The sequence below is a fragment of the Poecilia reticulata genome, chromosome 19, assembly GCF_904066995.2.
Source record: "Poecilia reticulata chromosome 19, P_reticulata-male-v2, whole genome shotgun sequence".
NCBI lineage: Eukaryota > Metazoa > Chordata > Actinopteri > Cyprinodontiformes > Poeciliidae > Poecilia > Poecilia reticulata.
In genome coordinates this window covers 11769452-11793699 of record NC_088848.1, presented here as the reverse complement: position 1 = coordinate 11793699, position 24248 = coordinate 11769452, and the positions used below count along the sequence as shown (strand labels likewise).

At 38.0% G+C, this 24248-nt stretch overlaps 1 protein-coding gene across 12 annotated transcripts in view; it reads left to right on the top strand.

The window, feature by feature from the left end:
- LOC103481608 (SRC kinase signaling inhibitor 1) overlaps positions 1 to 24248 on the top strand; it is a 100532-nt gene that overhangs the window by 43225 nt on the left and 33059 nt on the right. For 10 of the 12 annotated variants that reach the window (XM_081600963.1, XM_017310820.2, XM_017310821.2 and 7 more), the window contains 3 exons: positions 2040 to 2066; positions 21245 to 21446; positions 22824 to 22953. In XM_081600963.1, coding sequence (XP_081457089.1) covers positions 2040 to 2066; positions 21245 to 21446; positions 22824 to 22953 — 359 coding nt within the window. The remainder of the gene's footprint in view (positions 1 to 2039; positions 2067 to 21244; positions 21447 to 22823; positions 22954 to 24248) is intronic. The other 2 variants (XM_081600959.1, XM_081600966.1) reach the window with 1 other exon arrangement.

The following is a 24248-nucleotide window of genomic DNA, read 5'->3' as shown; positions in this document are numbered from 1 at the left end:
TTGTTGGAAAACACTCTTATTTGTTGGTTTGCTGACATAAGCAGATCTATCGTGTGTCCATTCAAATAGAGAAAAGTTAGTAAAATGTGAACATGTTTTAGTTTAACACCAGATGAACAAAGATATATTATTCTGACCATAAGAATCTCTGAAATTCTTGAGTAATTGTGATCAGTGGCTTTGTCTTGAGCATCTTTGATATTGTGTCGATTGAGGCAGTTTGTGAGTTTGATTCCAGCCTCCCCTTCCATATGTTGATGTGCTCTTGAGCAAAGCCCTAACCCTCAAGTAGCTCACTGATCTGTGTGTCAGCTGATAAGTTTTGTCAGTGTAACTGAGTGAATGTGACATGAACACTTTGAGCGATTTCATGACTGTAAAAGTGTTTAAGTGGAGTCCATTTATCACATCACCTGCTCACCTTAAGTGACTTCAAGAGAGTGACTTGTTTTTCCTTTAAATGTGTTCCAGATGGTGAACACATTTAATTAAGAAAGTCACATGTGCTAACTAAGACACACTCGAGTGTTTTGATGGAGTTGCTCTTTTTTTTTTTTTTTTTACTTGCCAGCAATTTTTTTTTTAACCCATGAAGATGATTGACAGAATCAGCCTTATCTGAATTCACACTTCTTACCGTTTAGTTTCATTATCAGTGTGTCACCTTTCCAGTTCAGAACAGAATGAATTCAGCCTTTATCTCAACCTGTATTTAAGATCAAATATGCATTCACTGTTTATCGCATGGGGCCATAAGTAGAATTATTTCAGTCATTGTTAGCTCTTTTCGGGGTCTCGTAAGTGCTGCTAACTGTACTGTAGAAAGTTATTAGCAGATTAATTTCCCTATGCACTTATTATAGGGGTTTATTCTGGATTAGGGTATTCAGCACATGAATCAATCTTTGCAATCATATTTAACAAATTTGATTTACAAAAGCCAAAATCTATACAATTAGTCTCTTAAAGCACCACCTGTCGAGAAATATTAACACAAGAGTGGATCTGTTTCAAAGCTAAAGGTTTAAGGCGCTGATGTGGGAATGTCCAAATATGCTTTGTGTTGATATCAACATTCTCTCTATTAACCTGTCTCCATTCAAACCTAAACTGCAACAAGATTGTCTTTAAAACATGGGGATGACTGACTTTATTGCCCATTAAAAAGCCTCCATTAGCCATCGCCTTAGCAGATCTGCTGCTCTTCTGTCACACCAGCCCTCTGCCGATCCTCCTTTACTGCAGTGTGATCCTTTCTCTGCAGATCCACAGCATCTTAGCTTTGGCCGACTTTCTCCTAATAACAACTTAAGATGTTTTGCTGGTATCTTTTGTAATCCAGATCATTTTTGTTACTTCTAGAGAACATCTTGAGTTTCCTGGGGTTTCTTTTAGTTCTACCATTTCATCCATTCTGTATAGCTAGATAATGTACACGTTTTCTCAAAATTATTATTATTCTTTTTTCACTAAAACCTAATTGGCATGTGGATGGAAGGAGTATATGCAGCAGAAAATCCTAGTTTTGCAAAATATCTGTATTTCTCTGTATGTCTCTATCAGAGCCAGACTAGGTTTTGTGTTGTTTTTAAACTATCAGGGTGAGTGGTAGCTTGTTTTAGAAGAGGGAGAACAATTGTCGTCAAGGGCCTCATCTAGTCTATACATTACCTGCATAGAAATTAGCAATAAAGACTAGGGGTCTAGGTTTTATTGCACTTTTTTGAGAATCCTCTTGTAAACTTATATAAACTTAACATAAATATTCTTTCGTGAAAAGGGGTGTTGACAAGCTGAGGCATCTATCTTTTTATCTTTTGTCCAGTGTTGTTATCACTTGCATATTTTCACATGGAAACTGGGTAACAAAGTCAGATTTTGGATCTATCCAGCTCTTGTTCTGGTCATTCTTTCTTAGTGTGGTATTTACAGCTTGATACATGAACACAAAGTCTCACACTCTCTACCCTGTTTCTCCCCGTCTGCCCCAATCCCTGTCCCTTCTATCTTCTTTTCTCTTTGTTTTTCTCCCCCCTTAGCAACAACCAAACTACTGGAGCTTCAAGGTCAGTGCTGGTATTGTATTTGTGTTGCAGCGTAAATCTGTGCCTCTGTTCAAATTGGTCTCGTAATGGGATAACTCCATTGTGTTTTTGCACGGCTGCTTGCCTTTTCTCCATTGCATTTAGAACTGGTCACATTGTTGGCACACATTTCTGCTAACTGTTTTAACTCCTGCATTACATACTGCTAAAATTTTACATCAGCTTTTCACATCTTTGGTAGACTTGAGCCATACAATCGTTCTTTTTTTTATAGGTTGTTCTTGCATCTAACTCAGTATTTTCTGGTTTTTGTAATAAATTAGTAGTGAGGATAAAAATTGAACACAACATAATTGTAAACTATATTGAGGGACTTTGTTGCAACGGCTTACAGAGTCAGTCTCTGAGTTGATAATGGTACCATTAGGCGTTAACAAGCAGTCCTGTGAAAAATGGTTCCCACATAATAAATGTCTCTTTACCCTTTTTTTTCCACACTCTACATTTTTGTGAAAATTATTTTATTATACAAAACGGATACCTGACTAAATGCAAGCTGCAGTTTTCAAATGATTTCATCTATTAAAAGAACAAAAGCTATACAGAGCAACCTGGGCCATGTGTTGAAATTTAATTTACCGCTTTGTTAAATCATACCTAAGTCAAATGGCCATGCCCAGCCACAATTGGTGCCAGACCTGTATAACCAAGAAATCACTTTCACAGAACTTGTCTGACATGAAAGATGTCACAACACATCGTTACTTTTTGAAAGCAAGTTTCCCTGATCTAAATAAATCAAAATTGGATGAGAAATAGTCACTAGACTAAATCATTTTCAAGGTTTTAGGTTTCCACCAGAGATGGGATCTAATAATCCAAATAATTACCAGAATAACATCTTGATAACTGAAACAAAAATATTGTATGGAATAAAGTGTCTTATGACATCTGGCAAAAAAAACAAACTAACAACTCTTCATAAAAAGTTATAGTCAAACATGGTAGTAGTAGCGTTTTATTTTTTAATCTATTTCTGTGTTTATTTATTGGCACTACTTTATGGAGACCTGGATAGCTTGTATTAATTGATAGAACAGTGAATCCTGCTGTTGGCCAGACAATCACCTTTAGCATTTTCTAGCAATCATCACCTGAAGATGAAACTGACTTGGCTTATGCAGCAAGACACAATACTCCAAACTGTGGAAACACCCAAAGAACTTCGTAAATATCCTTTTAGTCATTTTAAACATAAACTCTAGGATTATTAGTAAAAACTTCTATGTGGACATCCAAGATGGTTGGACATTTGACCTGGTTGCCAAACTCGTCCTCAGACGAACGAATATTGGGTTGGATGTTCAGGAACCGGCAAAGCTGAAGATGAAAAAAGAAAAAAACACCAGCGTTGTTGTCCACAATGAAGTCAGTTTAATGTCACTGTGGCCTGAGACAGAGCTGACAAAAATTAACACCTTCAAGTTGAGAGAGAGGAAAAAAAAAAAAAAACAGGGATTGAGCTGTTAGGTCATAGTGAAAAGTGTGTTGGGTCAAGCTGTAATAAATGTCAACATGGTGTTAGTATCATAAGCTATGGTGCTGTTTTGCTATACTTGTGCATAAAAATGGAGAGAATGACCTAAAAATGTATTTTTCCCTTGTAAAGACGGCTTAATAATTAAACTGCGACACAGGTGGATTGTCCAACAGGAAAATTGTAACCAAATATGGTTGTAACACTTAAAATTTGGTATTTTTGATTTTAACCAATTCACATGCTTTGATGCTGGAAATTCATTACATAACACAAGAAATTTCAAATTTCATTTTATCAGAGCTTGTTGCATTCAGCGCATCCAGAAAAATAAAGTATGAACACTAGGCTAGGTGCACAGGTAGATTTTCAAGTTATTTTATGTTTTTCAATATATATAAAGTTGCACTGTCAAAAGGAAAATCTTAATCTTTAATGCACTGATTAGTTATTTAATGCAGCATTTTGTGGGTCTGATCTCTGTTTTGGAACAGATGTTAAGAAGTGCTCTTCCTACCACAGCCAGTTAAGCTGATGCTTGTATTTCCACTTTGCACTGAATTTTGGAGAGATCCCAGAAAAATATCTAAGGCAGCTCGGCTCTCATCTCTGCTAAAAATAACGTGGCTGGTTCATTATTTACGGACAGACGGGATGAGACAGGCAGAAAGTCTGAAAACGAAACTCCACTGAGAATTTAATCAATTTAAAAATAAAACGCACCCACATAGGCTTGGCTGCATCTGATTTGAATGCATTAATACTAAGTACTGTGCAAAGATCTTCAGTCTCAGGCTTTTTGGATTTTTGTTTAAAGGTCATCATTGAACTTTGAAAGATTTTTCCACACAATTTGGTAATTTAGCTTAATTAAGCCATTTGTGCAAAGGGAAAATACAAGGTTCTGAACCTTAAACATGATGGATTTCAGTATCAAACTCTTTAAAGATCGAGCTGCACAATATTAAATGCAAATAGTAAAGGAAACTGATTTTTTTTTTTTTTTCCAGAAAAATTTGCTTTGATTAACAGTTGATTAATTGGGTTAAAAACTGATTTGCAGAGTCAGCCCTAGTCTTGATGCATCCTAAATTTCATCTGACATTTCACCCAACTGAATTATAAATTAATGCCTTTAGATGCAGTCTGCATCTGCTGTGCATCCATCATATTTCTAGCACATTAAAGGTGTAAAGTTGCATTCAATGTGTCTCATTTGCGAGTTTGAAGGTGTTTAGCCCTCGGGGTAATTACACTTGGGGTTTGATTAGCTAAGGATGAGCTCTGTGCCGCCCCAAGAGCATAAATGGAGACAGCTGTGAACGTCAGTCAGCGGGAAGAAGTTATTCATGCCCTCATCCTTTCATTGCTAATTTTAATGCAATCTTGACTCAATTACACAGTTTAGTCATTGACAGAAAATGTGGGAGACGGGATGAGTTGAGTTGAAGCCAACTTCACGCCCACTCTGCTACAAACACATGGTCTGCATCCAGGATCTTTGAATCACTTCCATGCTTCTCAGAGTGTGGCCTCATTGAGTTCCACCACTGAGATGGGCAGCAAATTATAGCAATGACTGGCAAGATTGGCATGGAAATGCTGTAAAAATATGTGATGAGTTTATCTAAAACATTAAGATTTTTGTGCTACACTGGAAGTGGTTTTAGCTTCACACACTAAGGATTTCATTAGATCAGTCAAAATCGGATGAAGATTTGTTGTAGTATGAGCTTTGCATCCAACAATATAGCCATTAAAATATTTCTATTGGAAATATTTTTAAACTAGCTGTCAAAAACGGCAAGTTTGGTGGTTCCCAGTTACACTTGATGCCTAAAAAAAAGATTTTAATTGTATAGCTTTCCTGAAATCCTTGTCTCCTTTCAGAGCAGCAAGTTGGCCAATGTCTGCAAAGACATACACAGATCTGTAATTCATAAATGGCTCCACCTTCGTGCGATGTTGTACAGCACCTGCTATCATACGGGCTTACTGCAGCTCTCTTTAACCGTAAAATGACTAGATGCCTAAATGCTTCTCGCAGAGCTTCTGCTGACATGGCGGATATAAACTCTGCTGAAGGATTTTCTGTGATGGAACAAAAAGGAAAAACTGCTGCTTTGGGATTAAATGGGATGTAAAATGTTTGCTGGAACTAGCATTAAAATGTCAAAGGATAAGGCAGAGAGAATAAATCCAAAGCCAACAGTGAATGTATCAAACCACCATCCTCTGTTTGTGCTGTATAACCTCTTATTTCTCCCCTTCAGCTTGAACCTCACTGCAGCTCTAAAATATCAACCTTTTTCAAAGTTTATACAACTTAGGTAGGCAGAAGTCTACCCAACAGCACATGCTGAACATGCATATGACACAATATTGAATACAAGCAGTACTTGTTGTTGCAGTATTGTTGTTCCGATAATGATTTTGGATCAACATTCTGTACAGTTGCTTTACCACATGTGGTTGACGTAATGGGATTACATTATGAATGACTAAAACTTGACAGACCACCACAGCAAGTAAATTATGACCGTTGTTTTGTTATCCTCTACTTTTAAATCAAAATGTCAACTGGTTGTCCTTCGGTTCTTAAATATCTTAACCAGCAACAGAAGGGCGGTGTAGGGATGGAAGGCCAGAACTGCTCAAGTCATGGCTTGCAACCAGTTGGACTGTTCTTTCCAGATTAGGGGTCAGATTTTGCCTCACGCTGAAAAGTTCTAAGTATCTTGCAGTGTTGTTCATGATTACTGATGGGAGGGAGCAGGCAATGAATATATATACATCATCTGCACCACTGTGTTGATCAGCTGAGTGAAGAAACGACTGAACCAACAAGTAAAACTCTTGACTTTTGCTGTCCATCTTTGCTGTTATCTATGGTCAGAAGATATGGATAATCACAATGTGACCTCAAGTGACTGAATGGAGATTCCTGTTTGGGCGGCTGGGTCACCCTAAGATGCGCTTCACAGATGCTCACAGTAGAGCTTCTCTGCTTTGAAAGGGAGCAGTTGAGGTTGTTCAAAAAATTTTATTAGGATCCCTCTTGGGTGCCTTCAATTGGATTTGTATATGTTATTCATAAAATATAGTGTGACATATCACACTACATACATATGAGTTTCTGTAGAATTTGTTTCCAAAAACAAATCTCCATAAATAAAATGGTTATCTTAAGTAAACTCATACCTTGCTCTTGATGTTTTCATCCAGAGTGGTTTGCAAAAGGCTAGATTAATAGTTGTTTTCTTCTTTTTTTGATAAGATTAATTCATTGTTCAGCTCCTCACATTTCGATTTAGTTCCAGTTAACTGTTATTAAACTTACAGAAAAATGTAAGTTTGTAAAACCATTTGACATTGTCATGATTACAACATATCCCTGATAATATATTAAGTGTTGATTGTTCTTTGCAGAAGTTATCAAAGTGGCACAATCTGATAAAAATCTGTTCAGACATTTTCTAAATCTTCTGCCATATATTTATGTGTAGGGGATGTATTTGGAAATCGCAAATTTGTGAATACAATTTGAATGTTTTCTGCAGACACACAAGTCATCTAAATTTTAAGCTTTGTAAAAATTTGATGTTTTATGCAATTAAGTCACTTCTAAATTTAGCAGACAGTATCCAGTCTTTTGATATATATTCTGCTCTATGGAGTAAGTAGAATAAGCACAGAATTAATTTTTTTATTATTAAGCTCTGAGAATTATAAGCAGAGAAGTAAAAGGCTCCTCTATGCTAAAAACCTGATTCACCAAGCAGGGTTTGAATGTAAAGTGAGCAAATCAGAGTTTGGAAATCCTTATCTCCATCCCCCGCAAAGAAACGTTTGCTTCTCAAACCAACAGATTGCCTCTTTTTACACTGATGCAGTTTTTCCATGTTGAAATGTATTATGCATGTATTTAGTGTGATGCCCATAGTTATGGAAATGTATTTAGATTGGAGCCAGAGCAAAAGCTTGATTCTGGAAGACCGGCACTGTTTATAACATGCTGCTAGGCCAAGTGTGGACAAAGCAACCAATTGTGCTGCTGGTCTTACAAAAAGAGAAAAGAATAATTTATCTTTTTTTTTTAAGTGAAGTATCTGACCTTGTTACTAAAGATTTGTTATTCAGAAATAAATCAAAGAAACCAAGTCTTCTGTTCCTGAATTTCCTTGATTAGTTTTAACTAAACATTGTCAGTAGGAATGTTTTTTTTTTTTGTTTTTTTTTAATTACTCAAATGTCTAGCACATTACAATGAAAACTGTCAGAACCATATATAAAACTTAGTCTGGTAAAGTTTTACAAATTTTCAAAACGTAACAACTTCCATCAACGGAGCCAGTGGATACTGGGTTAAGCATAGGGCTGCGGTCAGGAAGAACGGATCCCTTTAGCAACATTTATTTTTCCAAAAAAGCAACCAGCAACAACTCTAAGAATGTTTTTGTGTTATTGGAGACTTTGGTGATGACACATAAAGCACCCGTTCTGACTGAGCAAGCAGCAAGTTCCCTTCCTGCTTCCTAAGCTCTGCAATCGGTCTCACACACTCGTCTTGTAGTGAAACCGCCAGCAGTCGGAGTAGAGAGAAGCCACATTCCACTTTGTGTTCACAATGAAAATGAATCACGAGTGAAAAGCTGAAAAAGCCCTTCGATCAATGCTGAGCCACACTCAAAATGCCAACTACTGACTCGCTATGAGGCGTGTCTGAGTGAGATGGTTTTATACCCAAATGCAGGGCCGTGACAGACATGAACCAAGCTGTACAGTTGTGACCAATATGGAACATTTGACTGCAGTAACTACGGTTCACTTACATGGTTTGAGGCCAAATATTGCAGCGTTAAGCAAATTTGCACAAAAATGCAAAATATGCCACCCGTAACCTGCTCTTCCCTAGAGCGCCCTAATTAGGGGCAAGAGCATTTGTTTCGAGAGACTGTAGGGCCCAGCTCAAATTTACAGAGATAATCTCCATAAAAAGTTGGTTTGGGCTTCAGCTGGTCTTTAAATATTCCATGGAACCTTTTTTTTTGTTTTGTTTTAATGCCACTGTAAACCTAATTCCTCCTTGATGCAGTGAGATGTTCTTACCTCGGTTCTTAAGTCTTGAGATACTTGTGCAAAACAATGTGATTGTGGTGTAATATCTTAAATCTGAGGTAACGAGGGCTTGGATCTAATGAGAAAAGAGTGCAAAATGGTCGTTTTCACTGCCCTTATTGGTGCTATTTGCTTTGTGAGTCAGACACTGAGAGAAGAGTAGACTGTGGGCACAAAGGATGGGCAAAAATGGAGCGAGTGTTGCTTGAATATGCACAGAATCAATGCATGGCTTTAGTCAGAGGTATTTTCTTACCCCTCTGTTATGTACAGTGGCAGATTTCTGTTTACCTTCAGCTGGTCACAATAGCTTATGCTGTCATTTTTCCAGTGTCCACACCCCACTCCCCCCCTCTGTTGCTGGTCTGCAGCTCATTTAGGTTTGGTTATCACTCTCCTTCCTCCCTGAGAGCTGGGGAGTCTCTCCTTCTTACTGATTCAATAGAAACCCCTGCAGCAGAGCACCGCTGAGCTCATGTGGGTGAGGGTGTGCGTCTGTTTAATAAATAGTCCCCGGTTATTTTCCTTTTGATGTTACTCTGCTTCTCTGGCTCACTAAATGCACACAAACGGTGATGGCGCTTTTTGTGCACAAACACATACGTTATCAAACGGCTGTGCCGTAACGACTGTGCGCTCACGTTAATGCATACATGGACCTGCAGTGGCCATGGAAACTGAAGGTGGATGGATTATGCAAATATTGCAAGAGCGTTTTAAGACTCGCACTCACGTGTTCCCCTGCATCCTGAGGCGAGCGGTGGGGATTGTCAGCTTGTCCACAGGGGTGAGCAGATTCAAACAGGCGCCTGTAACTGCTGCTGACAGCGTCAAAGACACAATAGAGCAAAGTGCTGCATAATTCTCTCCCTTTCTTCTCTCCCAGCCGCACTTGGGCAAACATTAGTGCTCCATTTTTAACATCTCTATTCTTTCCGTCTGGAGTGGCTGAAGTAATCACAGCCTATTGTCTTCTGTCTTCGCCTGCGTATTCAATTTAGAGGAATTTACAAAACTGTGGGCTCGGATAAGGGAAGGCATCACCAGTATTCTGCTTATTCACCAGTCTTCTTCATGTTAGAGTAAACCCTGAAGGAGGCGGCTGTTTGATTTTAATTCTGCTTGTTGCAGTAAAAAGTGACACAGCACTTTTTACTGCTGTAAGTATTTTAATCATTCAGGATTAAAATACTTTGCTTCTCAAAAGTGATGACAAGAAGGACTTTGTCTTTTGGAGACCGTCATTACAGTACCGTTTCACGTGATCCAGAGCTTTTAGGCCTTATTGTCACTGTAAATTTGTGCCGCAGCTGAATAAAGTTATTTTATGTTTACCAAGCTGCGATAGTTTAAATCCTAATTTAAATGACAAGTAAAGCGTTTTTATCTCATTATTGTGCCTTTAATCTCTGTTTGGGAATCACCTTTCCAGCTATGAATAAAACCACAACAATTGCCATCAGAAGTTTGAGGATGCATCCTGTTTTTGAGATAAGATTATACAAAGTTTTGGGTTTGCAAGTACAATGGTGGCAGTTGTTAGGATGACAGAGCAGGTTGGCTGTAGACCCCGGGGTGGCCGTTTCAAACCCACTCCCTCTCTTCCTCCCTGAGGATAATCGGGAGTTGCGTCACGAATGGCAACCCCACATCTGCCAAGTCTGTGTGCATGCAGCTGTGAACTGTGGAAAGCTGCTAGCTGTGGCAACTCATAGTAGGAGGTTTTAGAAACTATTTTTTATTCTATTTTAATTTCATTTTTTTAAATTAATAATAAAAATTCAGAGTAGAGTCCACATATTTTTGCGGCTGTCTTTTAGTTAAGACTTAATATTGCAAGCCATCTTACTTGCAAAACATTTGAAGGAGTACTTCTAGGATCTGCACTCAACCTTTGCCCTCCTCTTAAAGTTTACTAAATGGTGCAAGACGGGCCCAAAATCTAAAGTAACAGAAAAAAACAGTGGTATTTCCACATTATGAACTATTTTGAGTTTCGTGTCTTTTGTACCATATCTCTAGCTGATAATAATCCTAGTAAAGCTCTTCTAAGGTGAAATTAAAACTGCCAACTATTCACCCCAATTTCTACATTATATCTTTACATCTGATACTGATATTGGTAAGAGCTCACCCCATGAAGGCTCAAACCTTTAGTTTCAGGTGCCACATGAAAACCACTTGAGAAAATCCTGACTTGAATAAGCTTTTGTGTCCTTGCTTTTATTCTTGCAGTAGTTATTTTACAGTTCCATTTAGTAGCACATATTTCAGTGTAAAGTGGCAAAACACCACAGGGGTTGTTGTGATTTTGTGAAAGGCTTTTTTATGTGTTATTTTTTTAATATCAACTGTCAGTTAGGATTTCACATGTTTTATTTTTATTTTTTTTGTTTTATCATCATGAAACAATTCCAGCTTGAAGCAATGAGACATTTTGATATTTTTAGAGACGTTTTTTTTTTTAATCTGTTCCCTCGTCCATCTCAATGTTCCAGCTCACCAACTAATGGTTCATTCTGTTCATTTTTGTACTTTTATGCATTATTATTAAGACCATGGTCGATGACCATTAGAAAGATTAATCCTTTAACAGTCAAATTTGGTAGTTGGTTCTTGAGACTTTGGTGGTTGATAATCTGACTGAAAATCTTCACATCCTGTTTAAGAAGTCAGTTTTTATTGCTATCTGTTGCTAAATCAGTCTCTGCTTCCATGACAATATATATACACAAGATTGCTTTGTCTAATGCTCTCCACATACACACAATTCCCCCCTCGCACACTCTTAAAGGAGCCACATACCCTCATGTTGTTGTGTTAGTCGCTCTCAGACCTGTGGACTAGATGGCCAATCTGACATAATTCAATACTCTTGACTCTTACTGTATCTCCCTCTCTTTGAATGAGAGTGCTGCCATCCTAAAACAGACCACTTCCATCAGAGCAGAAACCGTTAATTACAGGATGAAGCTTTGTATTAATTAGCATAGACCCTTCCTGTAATCCTCTGTTTCATTCCACTGGGTAGGATCATGATGTGCTGTGACACCAACCACTCAAGACATTACTGCTGATGACTCCAGACACAGCTAGTGCTTTTCAAAAGCACCCCAGCAGTGGCTCTGTGTTCTTACTTTCTAAAAATAAGCCCATAGTCTGTTTTAGACTGAGGATGGGTCAAACTGAGAGGAACTGAGTCTAGCAGGAAGTGAGAGATGGGAACAGCAATAAGAATCAAGTCAGTTATTAAAAATAAATGGCCCTTGCAGACTCCTGGGTTTACAATGATTCACTTTATTAGGATAATTAGCGTCACCAAGCCAGAAGTCAGTCAATGGGAAATTTTAACCATGAGACAAGACATCTCAATTGATTGATTGAGACACTTTATTGATCCCACATTTAGGCAAGTCATGTCACAGCAGCAAAAATGGGACACAAAAAACAATGAAATATAAATTGATATGAGACTGAAAGCTATGCACAATGTAAAAAACAAAAAAACTGTGATATTACACCTTGTTAATTGTAATTAGCTGAAAAACTATTGTATTTCACAACACCAATGCAATGATAGTTGCGTAGATGAGGTTATGGAGCCAATAATAGGTAGTACAAATCAACAAGTTATTGGTCCTACGTTACGGGTTGTAGGTGTTATGCAGTCAGACATCAGTTGGTATGAATGAGCTGCCGTATCTTTCCTTCCTATGATGTGGGGTGTAGCAGTCTGCTTCTGAAGATGTTCCTTAAGACAAAAGAAAACACATTGATTTGATAGTCTTCAAGTCATCACAGGACCAAAAGTTTCATTACTATTACTAGGTGCAAATTTTGCATTTGTGCAGTACAGGTAGATTAGAAAACGGAGCTCCTTTTGATGACAATCAAGCAGAACCAATCAAAGAGAATCTGTAGATGAAAACATGACCAGATAATGATCCAGAAGATCAGTGGTCAGGATAAAGTAGTCAGATTCTCCATTTAGTCTCCATCCTTGTTTAGTTTCTCTCATTTATATCTTCATATTAGGTTTTTCTCGATCTCCACATTTTAAGAACTGTTTCTGAATTCACTTGCATTGCAATAGGAACCTTTTATCATTTTAACCGCATCACTGATAAATATTTTACTAATAAACTGAAAAGAGAGGATTTGCTAAGAGAATCTACATAAAACATACACTCTTTATTCACTGTGATTTTTCAATCACTTCAGATGACTTTGTAGACTGATTTGTAGATTCTTGAATTTAAAATGCTGCTTGAGGCTCATATTTTCCTGGACATGTTGAGGGACAGGAAAATTCCCCACAAACTCCAAACTTATTGGTTACTAAAGAAGCTGACAAAAAAAAAACCCTGAATCCTTCATGTTCTTCACTGTGAACAAGAGTGTGGAAATGCATTAGTGGACATTTTGAAGCAGCTCTACATTGATGCTAAGTTGAGGGAGAGAAAATTTTAGGCTGCAACAACAGGGAATCTGATCCCATCTGTTCAGCTCCATTACAACATCATGGCAAGTTGATGTTCTTCTCTGACAGGAGCACAGAGACGGGACGGTGTGTTTGTATCGGTGATGTCCGGTTGGATGGGCATGTTTTAGATCTCCAGCGTGTTGACACAGGAATGTCTGCTCACTGGTGGGTTTGCCTTCTTATGGACACAAATCCAACAAAGTGAGATCAGGAAGAGTGTGTGTCTGTTATAGTGTGTTCTCTATTTTGGTTTGGTGCATTTAAAAAAAATAAATACAATCAACCAGAGATCAATCAGCCAATGTCATTGGCTTTGACCAGTGATTGGCAGGTTAATTAGTAAAAATTTTGTTCATTTTATTTATCAGCTCTCACTATTTTAGCAACTTATTGAGTTGCTGAAAACCTGATAGATGTTAGGACGTTTCACATTGATTCAGAAGTGTAATCTCACAAATGTATCACTTTATGTGGAATTCAACCTGTATGAAATGATATTCTCATGAATTTTAAGCAATTAAAATATTGCTTAAAATATTTTTAAGCAATATTAAAAATATTGCTAATTTTTAAGCAATATTTAAAAAATCAGCAATCTGAGGTCAGACCTCAGAAAACTGAGGTCAGACCTCAGAAAACTGGAAATTAGTCTCGGTCAGGAAGAACCTGATTGGTGGCTCTCATGTTTTCATTGAATTTCAATCCATTAAGAAAAATGAAAAATGACTGAACTCATTATTTGCTAAACAAGTTGTCTCTTCTTGAAGCAGTTCACAGTACGTGTGGTGTCCTTTATAAAGGATGTGACTGGAACAGGTTCCATGTAAAAAAGGCTTCTCAGCCCTAATGGCAGCGTTTTCGTCCCTGTGAGATGTATCATCTCTAACTCGTTCATATGACTGCTGCCGCGGCCCTTGAGCTGTTCGGCTGTTGATATGATGCTTGGTGGAAAATCTCTATTCCCCAGCCTAACGAGAAGAACCACACAAGTGTTTTCTTCCTCTAAAAGGCTTAAGAGTCCGAAGACTGCAGGCTTCCCCAACTGGCACTGTGCTAAGGCACGTGGCCAGAATCACTCAATGGCGCTCGACTGCCATCTGCCAAAACTGGCAGGTCTGTTGAACAGCAATACAATGGTTGAACTTGTAAGAAAGATTATTTTCAAATAAAACATTCAAAGAATATCCTTTCAGAAAGAGTTGGTCAAAGTCACACTTAGTCTACTCAAGACTAAAAGACTAGTTATTGTTTAGTAGTTAGATTTTTAATATAACTACATTTGTTTGGAGAACAAATATATTAGAGAATGAGCAAAAATGCCCTTTTTAACACTGGAAGGGCTGCACAGATCCAAGGTACTGTTGTACTAGTCATGCACAAGTCTAAGAGTGGCTAAAAGAAAGCCATGTGAAGCTGTTTGCACCTTGACACACCACGTATCTGGGACACGGCAAACATTTGGAAGAAGATAGCCTAATTGTATTTTTTTCCTGGCCTGCATGGAGTGAAATTAAGACTTGGAGCTCACCGTCCTAACAGTGAGACACGGTGGCAGTAAAATCAAGCTGCAGGGATGTTTCTCTTTAGTGCAGACAGGGTTAGCTGGTCAGTTGATTTGGAAAAGGGTTGTAACTAAACATAGGGCAGTCCTGGAAGGAAGCCTGCTCAGAGCTGCTACTTGAGACCAAACCAGAGATTTGCCTTCAGACAGTGGAAGTCAACAGACAAGCAGAACTGGAATGGAGTGATTTAAATCATAGCATATGGTCCAGTCAAAGACCAGACCTAATTCCAATTTAGCTGCAAGTCTCGACAATTGCCGTCTATACAATCTGACTGAACTTCAGCTAATTTACAGAGAAGACATGGGCAAAAGATTGTAGCTTTAATATACAAATATATATTTTTTTTAAAATTGCTGTCGCTGGATCTGATGAGAGAGTTGGTACTACACGAGGTACTGAGTTACAGACGACTGGATTTAAATAGTCTTGTCACGTTTTTAATTGGAAAATACTTTGTCTTCAAAAGTATGCCTTATGTCAGTTTGTTTGATAAAATCCCAATAGAATACTGTGAAATTTGTGGTAGTTAAACAACAACGCGGTAACAGGTTCAAGGACTGTGCATGTGTAGTTTCCCATAGGAATACCTGGAAAAGAATTTGAACAAGAACATTCTCCTCTCACTTAAAAACAAGTGCCCTTGAGCAAGTCGACTAACCCAAAGCTCCTCTGCAGAAATTGGAGGACCTCTGATCTAAATCAGGAAGCTTGTGTGTGGACGTGTCATGTTTTCTGCTTGGCTCCTTCACCTGATTTTCCTCCCTCAGGATGTTGTAAAGATGCTCAGCCTGTCCACTCGCATCACACAGCAAGCGTCTCATTACAAAACGCCTCTTCGTATGACGTGACACAGAGGTGCACAGCAGAACATGCCGGTTGATGTTGGAGCCTCAGATGCTCTGTGATTAGTGTCACAGGAAAGGAATGCCACGGTACGTCGAGGTAATCTCCGTGAAATCTCAATCAGGGGGCGTGGCCGGTGGGAGGCGGTTGGCATGTTACAGCTGTGCACAGCTGTCTCCCTCAATCAAGCCTCTGTTTTAGCTGCTGAGAATCCTTTATCTGAATAGCTGCCTGATGGTCTTCAGAGAGAGGTGATGATACAGTTATGAAAGGCTGAAGATGATGCTGGAGGGAGAGGTAAGGATCAGCAGAACACAATTCAACACAGGACTGTGTTAATTCACAATTTATTTTGGATTAATTTAGGGTTTAAATTGAACCGCCTCCTAGTGTGATAAAAGACCATATTTAAATTGGTTTCTTGCTCAGTTGTCTTTTAGGTGTTGATGCATAACTGGTCCAACAACTGAATGTTGCAGAGCTCAGAGTTAGTGGCCTAACAAAAGAGGTTACTCTTAAAATGATCAGCTACTTCACTGAATGGGGAAAAAGAGCCCACAGTTCAGAGAAAACGGTTTTAAAGATCTTTAGAAAGCCTCAAACTGTGCATCAGGATTAGTGTATTTGACCTGGCTCCACGGATTTAACATTTACAGAAAGTAGGAACGTCTCCAAATTCTGTCCAGAATTGACAGGAATTGATTGTGTGTATAAAACTTCACATTGCTTTTAACTGCAGAACTTTGAACTAATGCTACTTAAGTTGTTTAAAAAATTATTTACAGTGTAGATTGTGCTTTTTTCTTTCTTTTTTTTAATGGTAGCACAGTTAACTGATCTCAACAGGCTATTGAGTTTCTCCCCGCCTGCCTGTTTTCTATTCAATAGCTCTTTGTTACAGTTGTTCTGGACGACCTCGTGGGAACGTTGCTGCATGTAAATGTTGGTTAAATCATGGTTTCATCTTTTCCTTTATTTTTCTGACTAAAGACTTTCATGGAAGAATTCATGCCATTCTCCAGCTCTGACCATAAACACCAAAATCAAGGTTTATACTTTTTTTCTTTTTTTCTTTAGGACTATTACTTTAAAAGGACCTGTAAAAATCATCTTTCAATGCAATGAAGGACTTTGTGAATTTATTAGAATGGCTTTAGCTGATTGCATCCTCTTCTGAAAAGATGATGCATTTGGATAAAATACAAAATATTTGGTATTTTTGGTTCATTTAGAAGTGGAGGGACATTTTTCAAAAATGTTTAGTTCTTTTAATTTGAATTCTAAAGGTACCTTTTTAATTTGATGTTTCTTCAACAAGTTAAATTCAGTAGACGGGGTATTTACACTTGCAAAATACAAAGTATGACTTATTGTGATTGAAGACTGAGCCGTTTATAAAAGATCTGCAATAATAATTTGTTTTTATTGCCTATTTATTATAAGCAGGGATATCCTAGAACATTTGTTTCATTAGTGTTGCTTCTAAAAACCTGGGCTGCCCAAAAAGTTGGTGAGTTCGTATTGAGTCCAGAGAAAAAATGTTTCAAAGGTTAAGAGGCTGAACCTCAATGAGGTCAAACTGTTGGATCTTTAATGAACAAACTCCAGAACAGGAAGCTCTGCAGTGAGCTCTATATAATCCTGTTTGGCACAGCAGCTGCAGGACTCTTGGTAATGACAACAGCAATGACACTGAGCCAACAATGTCACCCTGACAGGCTGATGGAAGAAAAGGAAAGTTTATTACCCCACTGATTATTATCAGATAACCTTTGCAGTTGGCGATGTTGCTCATTTTCCAACCTCAGTTTGGTTTTTCAGCACTGAAGGTAATGAGCTGGAGAAGGAAAAATTGTGAGGATAGAAGAAAACCACATTTTCAGTCTTACATTTGGGTTAATTTGTACCCTTTACATCCTGGGTGTCACCATCAGGTGTTAGCAAGCAGTTCTAATCCACCTCATTTACTTTTGGCACTCCTCTTCAAATCTCTGTTGGAGTCGGGAGGTGGGAGCGGGGGGATGTGATTAATAGGAGAGACGGTTTGAAAGTCATCCTTCTCTCTCTGCTCTTTGGTTCTGCTCTGCGTCTATGATGCTTCATTTCTTTAACTCTAGGATCCCAGGGTGGTACTTCAGGTACGACTTAAGATTTTTAGATGCTAATTAACTGCTAAAAAATTGTTTGTTGATGCAATGGTTATGTATCATAAATGTCCGAAAGTTAAAAAGAAAAGAAAAAAGAGCAAAGATCCTTCCAGCTGCACAGCACCCAAAAACTGAGAATAATTGTCCAAAAATATAATGCCAAACAGCAAAACCATTATAAACAAAAGTCTTAAAAAAGAATGAATCAGAACAAATGTAGCAGAGCTACTCCAACATGCTTCCACCATGAGTGACGCAATTCTAGAGAACAAACATTCTAAGATCAAATTAACACAAAGCAGATTTTGTCCTCCTGGGACTTTAACCAATACTAAGATTGAGCATTTGAAAACAAAACAAGTGTTGTGAAATAAATAATGGATATGTTTGGATAGTAGATGCTATGGATCTGTTTCTTCCATAAAAGGCCCTAGAAAGACATTAGACTGATTTTGTCTCATATACCCCAAAACACAAGAAAAACTTAAAATGAAATCTGTTGGATTTCACCAAAACATTTAAATAAGGTAATCACTGGATCTTTCATCAAAGTTGTTAATTTGGCTGGATTGCATTGTAGTTACGCGCTGCTTTTCAGTTTATTACAAAAAAAAAAAAAAACTAACAAAAAAAACAAAACAAGTACAATCTACTGATTATTATTCTTTTAACTGCAACCAAAATAACATTGTTGTAATAGCTTACTTTTGAAGGTTCACTGAGTTTTACTGATGGTGTAAAACTCAGTGAGTTTAACTAACGGATTACTCTCCTTAAAACTCAACTTAAAGCAGTGATTCTTGAGAATAGGGACAAAACAGGTCCTATGGATAAGGCACAAAATTTGAATAAAATATAATTTTTTCAAATATCTGACTAAACCAACCTGGGTCATGTGAGCACAACAATGTACATTTTCCTGGTAGTTGCTGAATATTATTTTATTTTAAACACTGTAGTCTGTGGATGATGCCTGTAAAAGCCCTTGTCCAGGAGCAGAACTCAATACATTATAATAGTTTAAAACAATTAAAGAAATACAAAAATTATATATTATGACAATTAAGTATACATAGTCGTATAAATAATTATAAAGGTATCAATAAATTGAATAAAATTTTTTTTTTATATATATTTTCCAACTCCATTGAAATTTGTCCCAAGTTTTTGTCAACACCGTCAGACATGAAAAGAATGTAAAAAAAAATCAGGCATTATTGGGGGGCACCAGAACTTCTGAGGACCCCATGACCTCTTCCTTTCTCTTCCTTTGCTGAGAGGGCTAGTTAGCTCTGGTTAGCTTATGTTATTCTTTAGTTTTTTCTTCTTTTTATTCCTAAGTTGTTTGTCACAACCATGATGCGTCAACTCCATAACTGACAATTTACAAAACTTTGATGAAATTTTGTGAAATAAAAGCTTCATTTTAGTTTACTGTAAAGATTTCATGAAACTGATGAACTACAACATGGCCTCCTTCAGAATAACATATAAATTGAGGTAGTTTGGCTTTTTGTCAACTGTCAGATGTCAACTCCATCAGAGTTTTTCCTGACTCTTTCAGTGAAATTGTTGTCAAATCTCACTTAAATGTGCAATTAATTCATTTTAATGTATTTTACATAAATTGCATTACTTCATATGTACCAAGTTTTTCCATTTTACTCACTAGTTTGTCACCACCTTCAGTTCTGTGTCAACTCCATCATGCAGTGTCAACTCCGTCAGATGGACTTTTGTTGTTTTTTTTTTAAAATAATATTTATTTTGTTTCTTGAGAAGCATTTGTCTGCAAAATGAATAAAAATATCACTATTAGGGTCATTAAAAATTATTTTTTATTTATTTTTGTCAGATGGTGATGACAAAGTTCTTGGTCAGGTTGATTAAACATGTATTTTATTTATTTAAAATGTTGCAACTGGGATCCTGTACCTTAGCATCTTTACATTTCTAAAACACTATTTGTCATATTTGCATACATAAGGTTGAGAAATAACAAAAAAAAATTATGGGAAAATTAAAACCCATTTTGTCCCTATTCTCAAGAATCACTGAAAGAGAGTTGGAGCAAATCTAACAGAAAGTACACGTGTAATTGAATATAAACTGAAGAATGCGATGCCTAATTTTCATTACTTCATTTCACAGTTTATTCTCCCTCTTTCTTAAATTCTCTAGTGTCCTTACGGTTGGGTGAGCTCTGTCTCAAACCTTTATCTGCTCCTCCTCTTCTACACAGTTCACTAAATAGAAACTTAATGATTTCCAGTTGCTGTGTTCGCTTTCCTTCAGTAGCTCATGTCGTGTATGACTGAAAGCAGAAGGTGTGCATATGGCTCTCGAACCTGTTCTGAAACCTTAGCTCTCCAAACATGCGAGAGGTGGCTCATATAATTCAGTCATGCCGTCTGTTACTGTTAACAGATGTGTTTTTCTGATCTCTATTTAAGTGGAACTAGGGAATCCCTCAGAGGTGTTTAGCAGCGCTACGCTAGGATCTACGTTTTATGCTTTTAATGGCATGATTCTTGGTGTCTCTTCCATGTTTGCTCGCTGACGCGTGTCTGAACGTCATGGCTCTCCCCGCTGTAATTTCATGAAGTTCAACAACACCCACAAACCATATGTGAAAACGAATCTCAGACCTCAGCTAGACAGCCTGTGAATCCAGGCTCTCTGGGAGCTCATTACTGGACTCTTTGGGCTGGAAAATGTCCGTCAGTAAGGATTCATTAAAAGCCAGCAGAAGCGTCTGGTTGTGCTATAATGAGAGGTCCTTCAATATTAGGTTCTCCCAAGGGTTCAGATTAGACAGGTGAAATATCACTGGAAATCTGGGTTACCAGTTAAGGTCATTAACTTTACATTGCTGATGTTTGCTGACTCGGTTACTGAGCGTTTTGTGGCAAATTTCCTGGGGTCTGTTCGACTCCAGGCGCAGAAATTCATTTAGGTCCATTTAGTTTCTTGCTGGTGAAACATTTTATTATAACTGCTGCTGTCTCTTCTGGCCTCCTTTATCTGCTCCTACGTTCTTCTTTTAATTTAAAAACATTGTTCCAACAGTTTCTGTGGGTTTTTCCCCTTCCTCATTAGGGTGGATCATTCTGAATGGACTGTTTGATTGCAGCGCTGAGTCAACCCGCTTCAGTTAACCTGACAGGCAGTACAGCTCTAATCTTATCTCCAGGATTTGTGTCTTATTTTTGTCTTTGAGATTAAATGTTTTGTGTGTCTTTTTTTGTCTTTGAATACATTTTTTGATATCATTGTTTGCTTGTGTTCTTCAGCACCATTTGTGATGCTTTGGTCCATTCATTGTCTTCCTCAGGTCGCAACATGTTAAATGTTCAATCTCATGACGGGATAATTGGGAAAATTATTGGAGAAAACCTTTTCCCTCTGAAAGTAAAATGACGCATCTTATTGTAGGTTTGAAATCATGACGCAGCATCGACCCTTTTTCCTGTGTACTGATTATTTCCTCCTCTCCTGTTTTTCAGAGCCGTACGCCCCGCGTGACCCGACTCAGCCCAACTCAGCCGGCTCTCGCAGACCAGGCCAGCAGGGTTTCTTTTGCCTCAGCTGAAAATCTGGAGACCATGTCCGAACCCGACATCCCCATCGGCTTCAACCGGATGAACCGGCTTCGCCAGAGTCTTCCACTGGCCCGCTCGTCTAGCCAGGCCAAACTGCGGGCACCAGGTCGGGCCACTGTGCTTCTGTTAAATCAGCATCAGAAAGTTCCATGTTTTTAGTCCTCATGTTACTAAGCATGCAAAGGGCTCAGTCTCAATGAGCTTATTAAATAGAAAAGTTTGTAACAGGAAGTATGGCTTGATTGGACACGTTAAAGGAGAAGGCATACTCTCAAGACTATGAGAGCAGAGCTCGGTGTAGCTGCAGTGAAATGAACCACAATACTACTGGAATAAAGCACAGATGTTTGGTCATAATGCAAAGTGCAATGTTAAGAGACAACTAATTGCAGAACACAACACAAACCACTTAAACTCTGTTGTGTTGCAGCAAATGGAGTTGGGCACCTTCCAGTAATTCAGTCGTCCATTAAATTCCTTTGTATTCCAAATTATTCTACAGTCAAATGGTGAGGCAATCTGTTTAACAGCTGATGCTTGAAAAGAACTGGGAAACGGGCTGAGAAGAGAAAACTAAACTGTGTATTTGAATCTCCCCTGCTGTAGATAATTTGAAGACCCTCTGATATTTTTTGACTTGGCTCTCTGTGGAATCCTTACAGCAAATTTAGGAGACCCTGTGAGCAGACAGTCATCCAAAGTTTTCACGAAATATTTAACCAGATTTAAAAATGATTTTTCCATTTACCATGAGTTTGGTAGTTATTGGGCTTGAACTTTATAAATGTTCTTACTTTGAAGACTGGATCCTGCAAATCCTTGTTTAAGTTGGTCTTTGCTCACTTTATTCAGGCTGACAAGTTCCTCTTGATATGAGCTAAAGTTGGTAAGATGTGACGTGTTTTAATGTCAGTGATTCTGCAGCATAAGTTGCTTTGACCGATCAACAGCTTATCACACAAATCCCCCCCCCCCTGGGATAAATGTGAATTATGGATTTTATTGACAGCTTAGTTCTGTTTTTTGAATACATACCAGTCTGTCTTCAAATGATCCCGTCAGGCCGTGTGTCATGTCTGATTAATGGCTTCGTCAGAAAGAAAATTCATCTCTTGAACAACTCCCCTCCAGCATCTGAGGAGGAGGAGGACGGTGCAGCATTTTGTTAGACTGAAACAGTGCAGTTATTGTGATTTTTTTTTCCTTTTTTTGTTAGCATGTATGTCAAGACCATTTTCTAAGCAGTTTCTGAATGTGACAGCTATGATGCTTTAACTGAATAATTCATTTCCAATGCTACAAACCAAATGTCAGTTTGTGGCAGAGCTTCTGAGGCCTAAGCTTGCTCTAAATCACACCAAAACAAACTCAACATATTTTATGTTGGGATTACTAAAATTGAAAAGATAAATTAGGTGATAATTTTCTTTTCTCTGCCTCCTGGTCCTCCCTCATTGCTTCACCTCCTCCTCCATCTTTGCAGGAATCCTTTTCCTCCAGCTCGGGGAGGAAATTCGCAGGGTCCACCTGACCCATGAGCTGACCAGCCTGGACACCCTGAGGGCCCTGATTGTTCACATGTTCCCCCAGAGGCTCACCATGGCCATGCTCAGGTAGGCACGGATGACTTACAGATATGAACACATTATTACCATATTTTTTATAAGATGACTCTTGAACCTCTGCAGCGCTACATTTACACTTCTTTTAGTGCCAGTTTTATAAATCAATCTCAGATCAGGAGGCTCACAAATACAAAAACAATGATGAGTAAAATGAAAGTTCGTCAAGCTAAGCCTTTAGTGGTTCTTTTTTTTTTTTTTTTTGCTCATTTTCAGTTCTCCAGAAAAGCAAACCTTGTGTTGCTTTTGAATAGGAGAATCAGATCTGTTCAGTAGTGTTTGAAAGTTAGGTCAAATCCGAGTTTAAGTTGTACAGAATCTTTGAAATTTATTTAAAAAAAAGAAATAATGTTTTAAAAATGGACAAAGTCTCTTTCATCTTAATTTCATTATTTAAAAAAACTTGATAAATTGTAATAAGAAATTGCCACAGACGCTCACCTAACCTCTCTGGCTTTCTGAGCAAAAGGCATTCCCACAGCATTATGCATGCACCAACGTGTTTTGCCATGATGTAAAACTTGTGTTTAGGTTGATTTGCTAATTTTCCAGAAACCATTTTTGCATGTTGACCAAATAGTGCAAGGTGGGGGTCTGAAAAAAAACAAAACAAAAAAAAAAGTTTGTCCTACTTTTTAGGTTTCAATTTGTAAGAAAAAAAACTATCAAAAATATTTGACAGTTTGCCACACTTCACAATTATGGGCTACTCTGTGTATGTTTTTATCATAAAATTCTAATAAATCAAGGATAGTGGTCAACTTGTGATATTAAAGGAGCCATTATACTTTGCAAACCGCTTTGTGTGGGTGTTGCAACCTATGGTCAGGAAGGAGAGCTGAAGTTTGTAGGGTTGACGACAAGCTTAGTGATTGCTAAAGTAGACAGGAGGAACAGCAACATCTGTATTCATCTCTTTCTGAAAACCATTTTAAGCTAAAGACCAACATCCCATCCATCTCTTTCTTATCTACTGCCATGTTTGGAGTGAATCACAGAATCTTAAAATCACAGTTGGTGTAAATTGACAAATTGATGAACAAAGGCTTGATGCCATCCTTCTCCAAACAATGTGGTCAAAACATTTCCATCAAGATGTTAATTATAGATCGTCTGTGTAATCTGCTGACATTTAACCATTGCAGACTTAGCATTACATTTCTGATGCTAGGAGGCAGTTCTCAGTTAATTGTTTCATTACAGGCGCCTCAAGCAGGTAAAGATCTTTCATTTATCTGTGAGTGAATCTCCATCACTGTGCATTAGCAGCTAACTGGGGCTCAAAT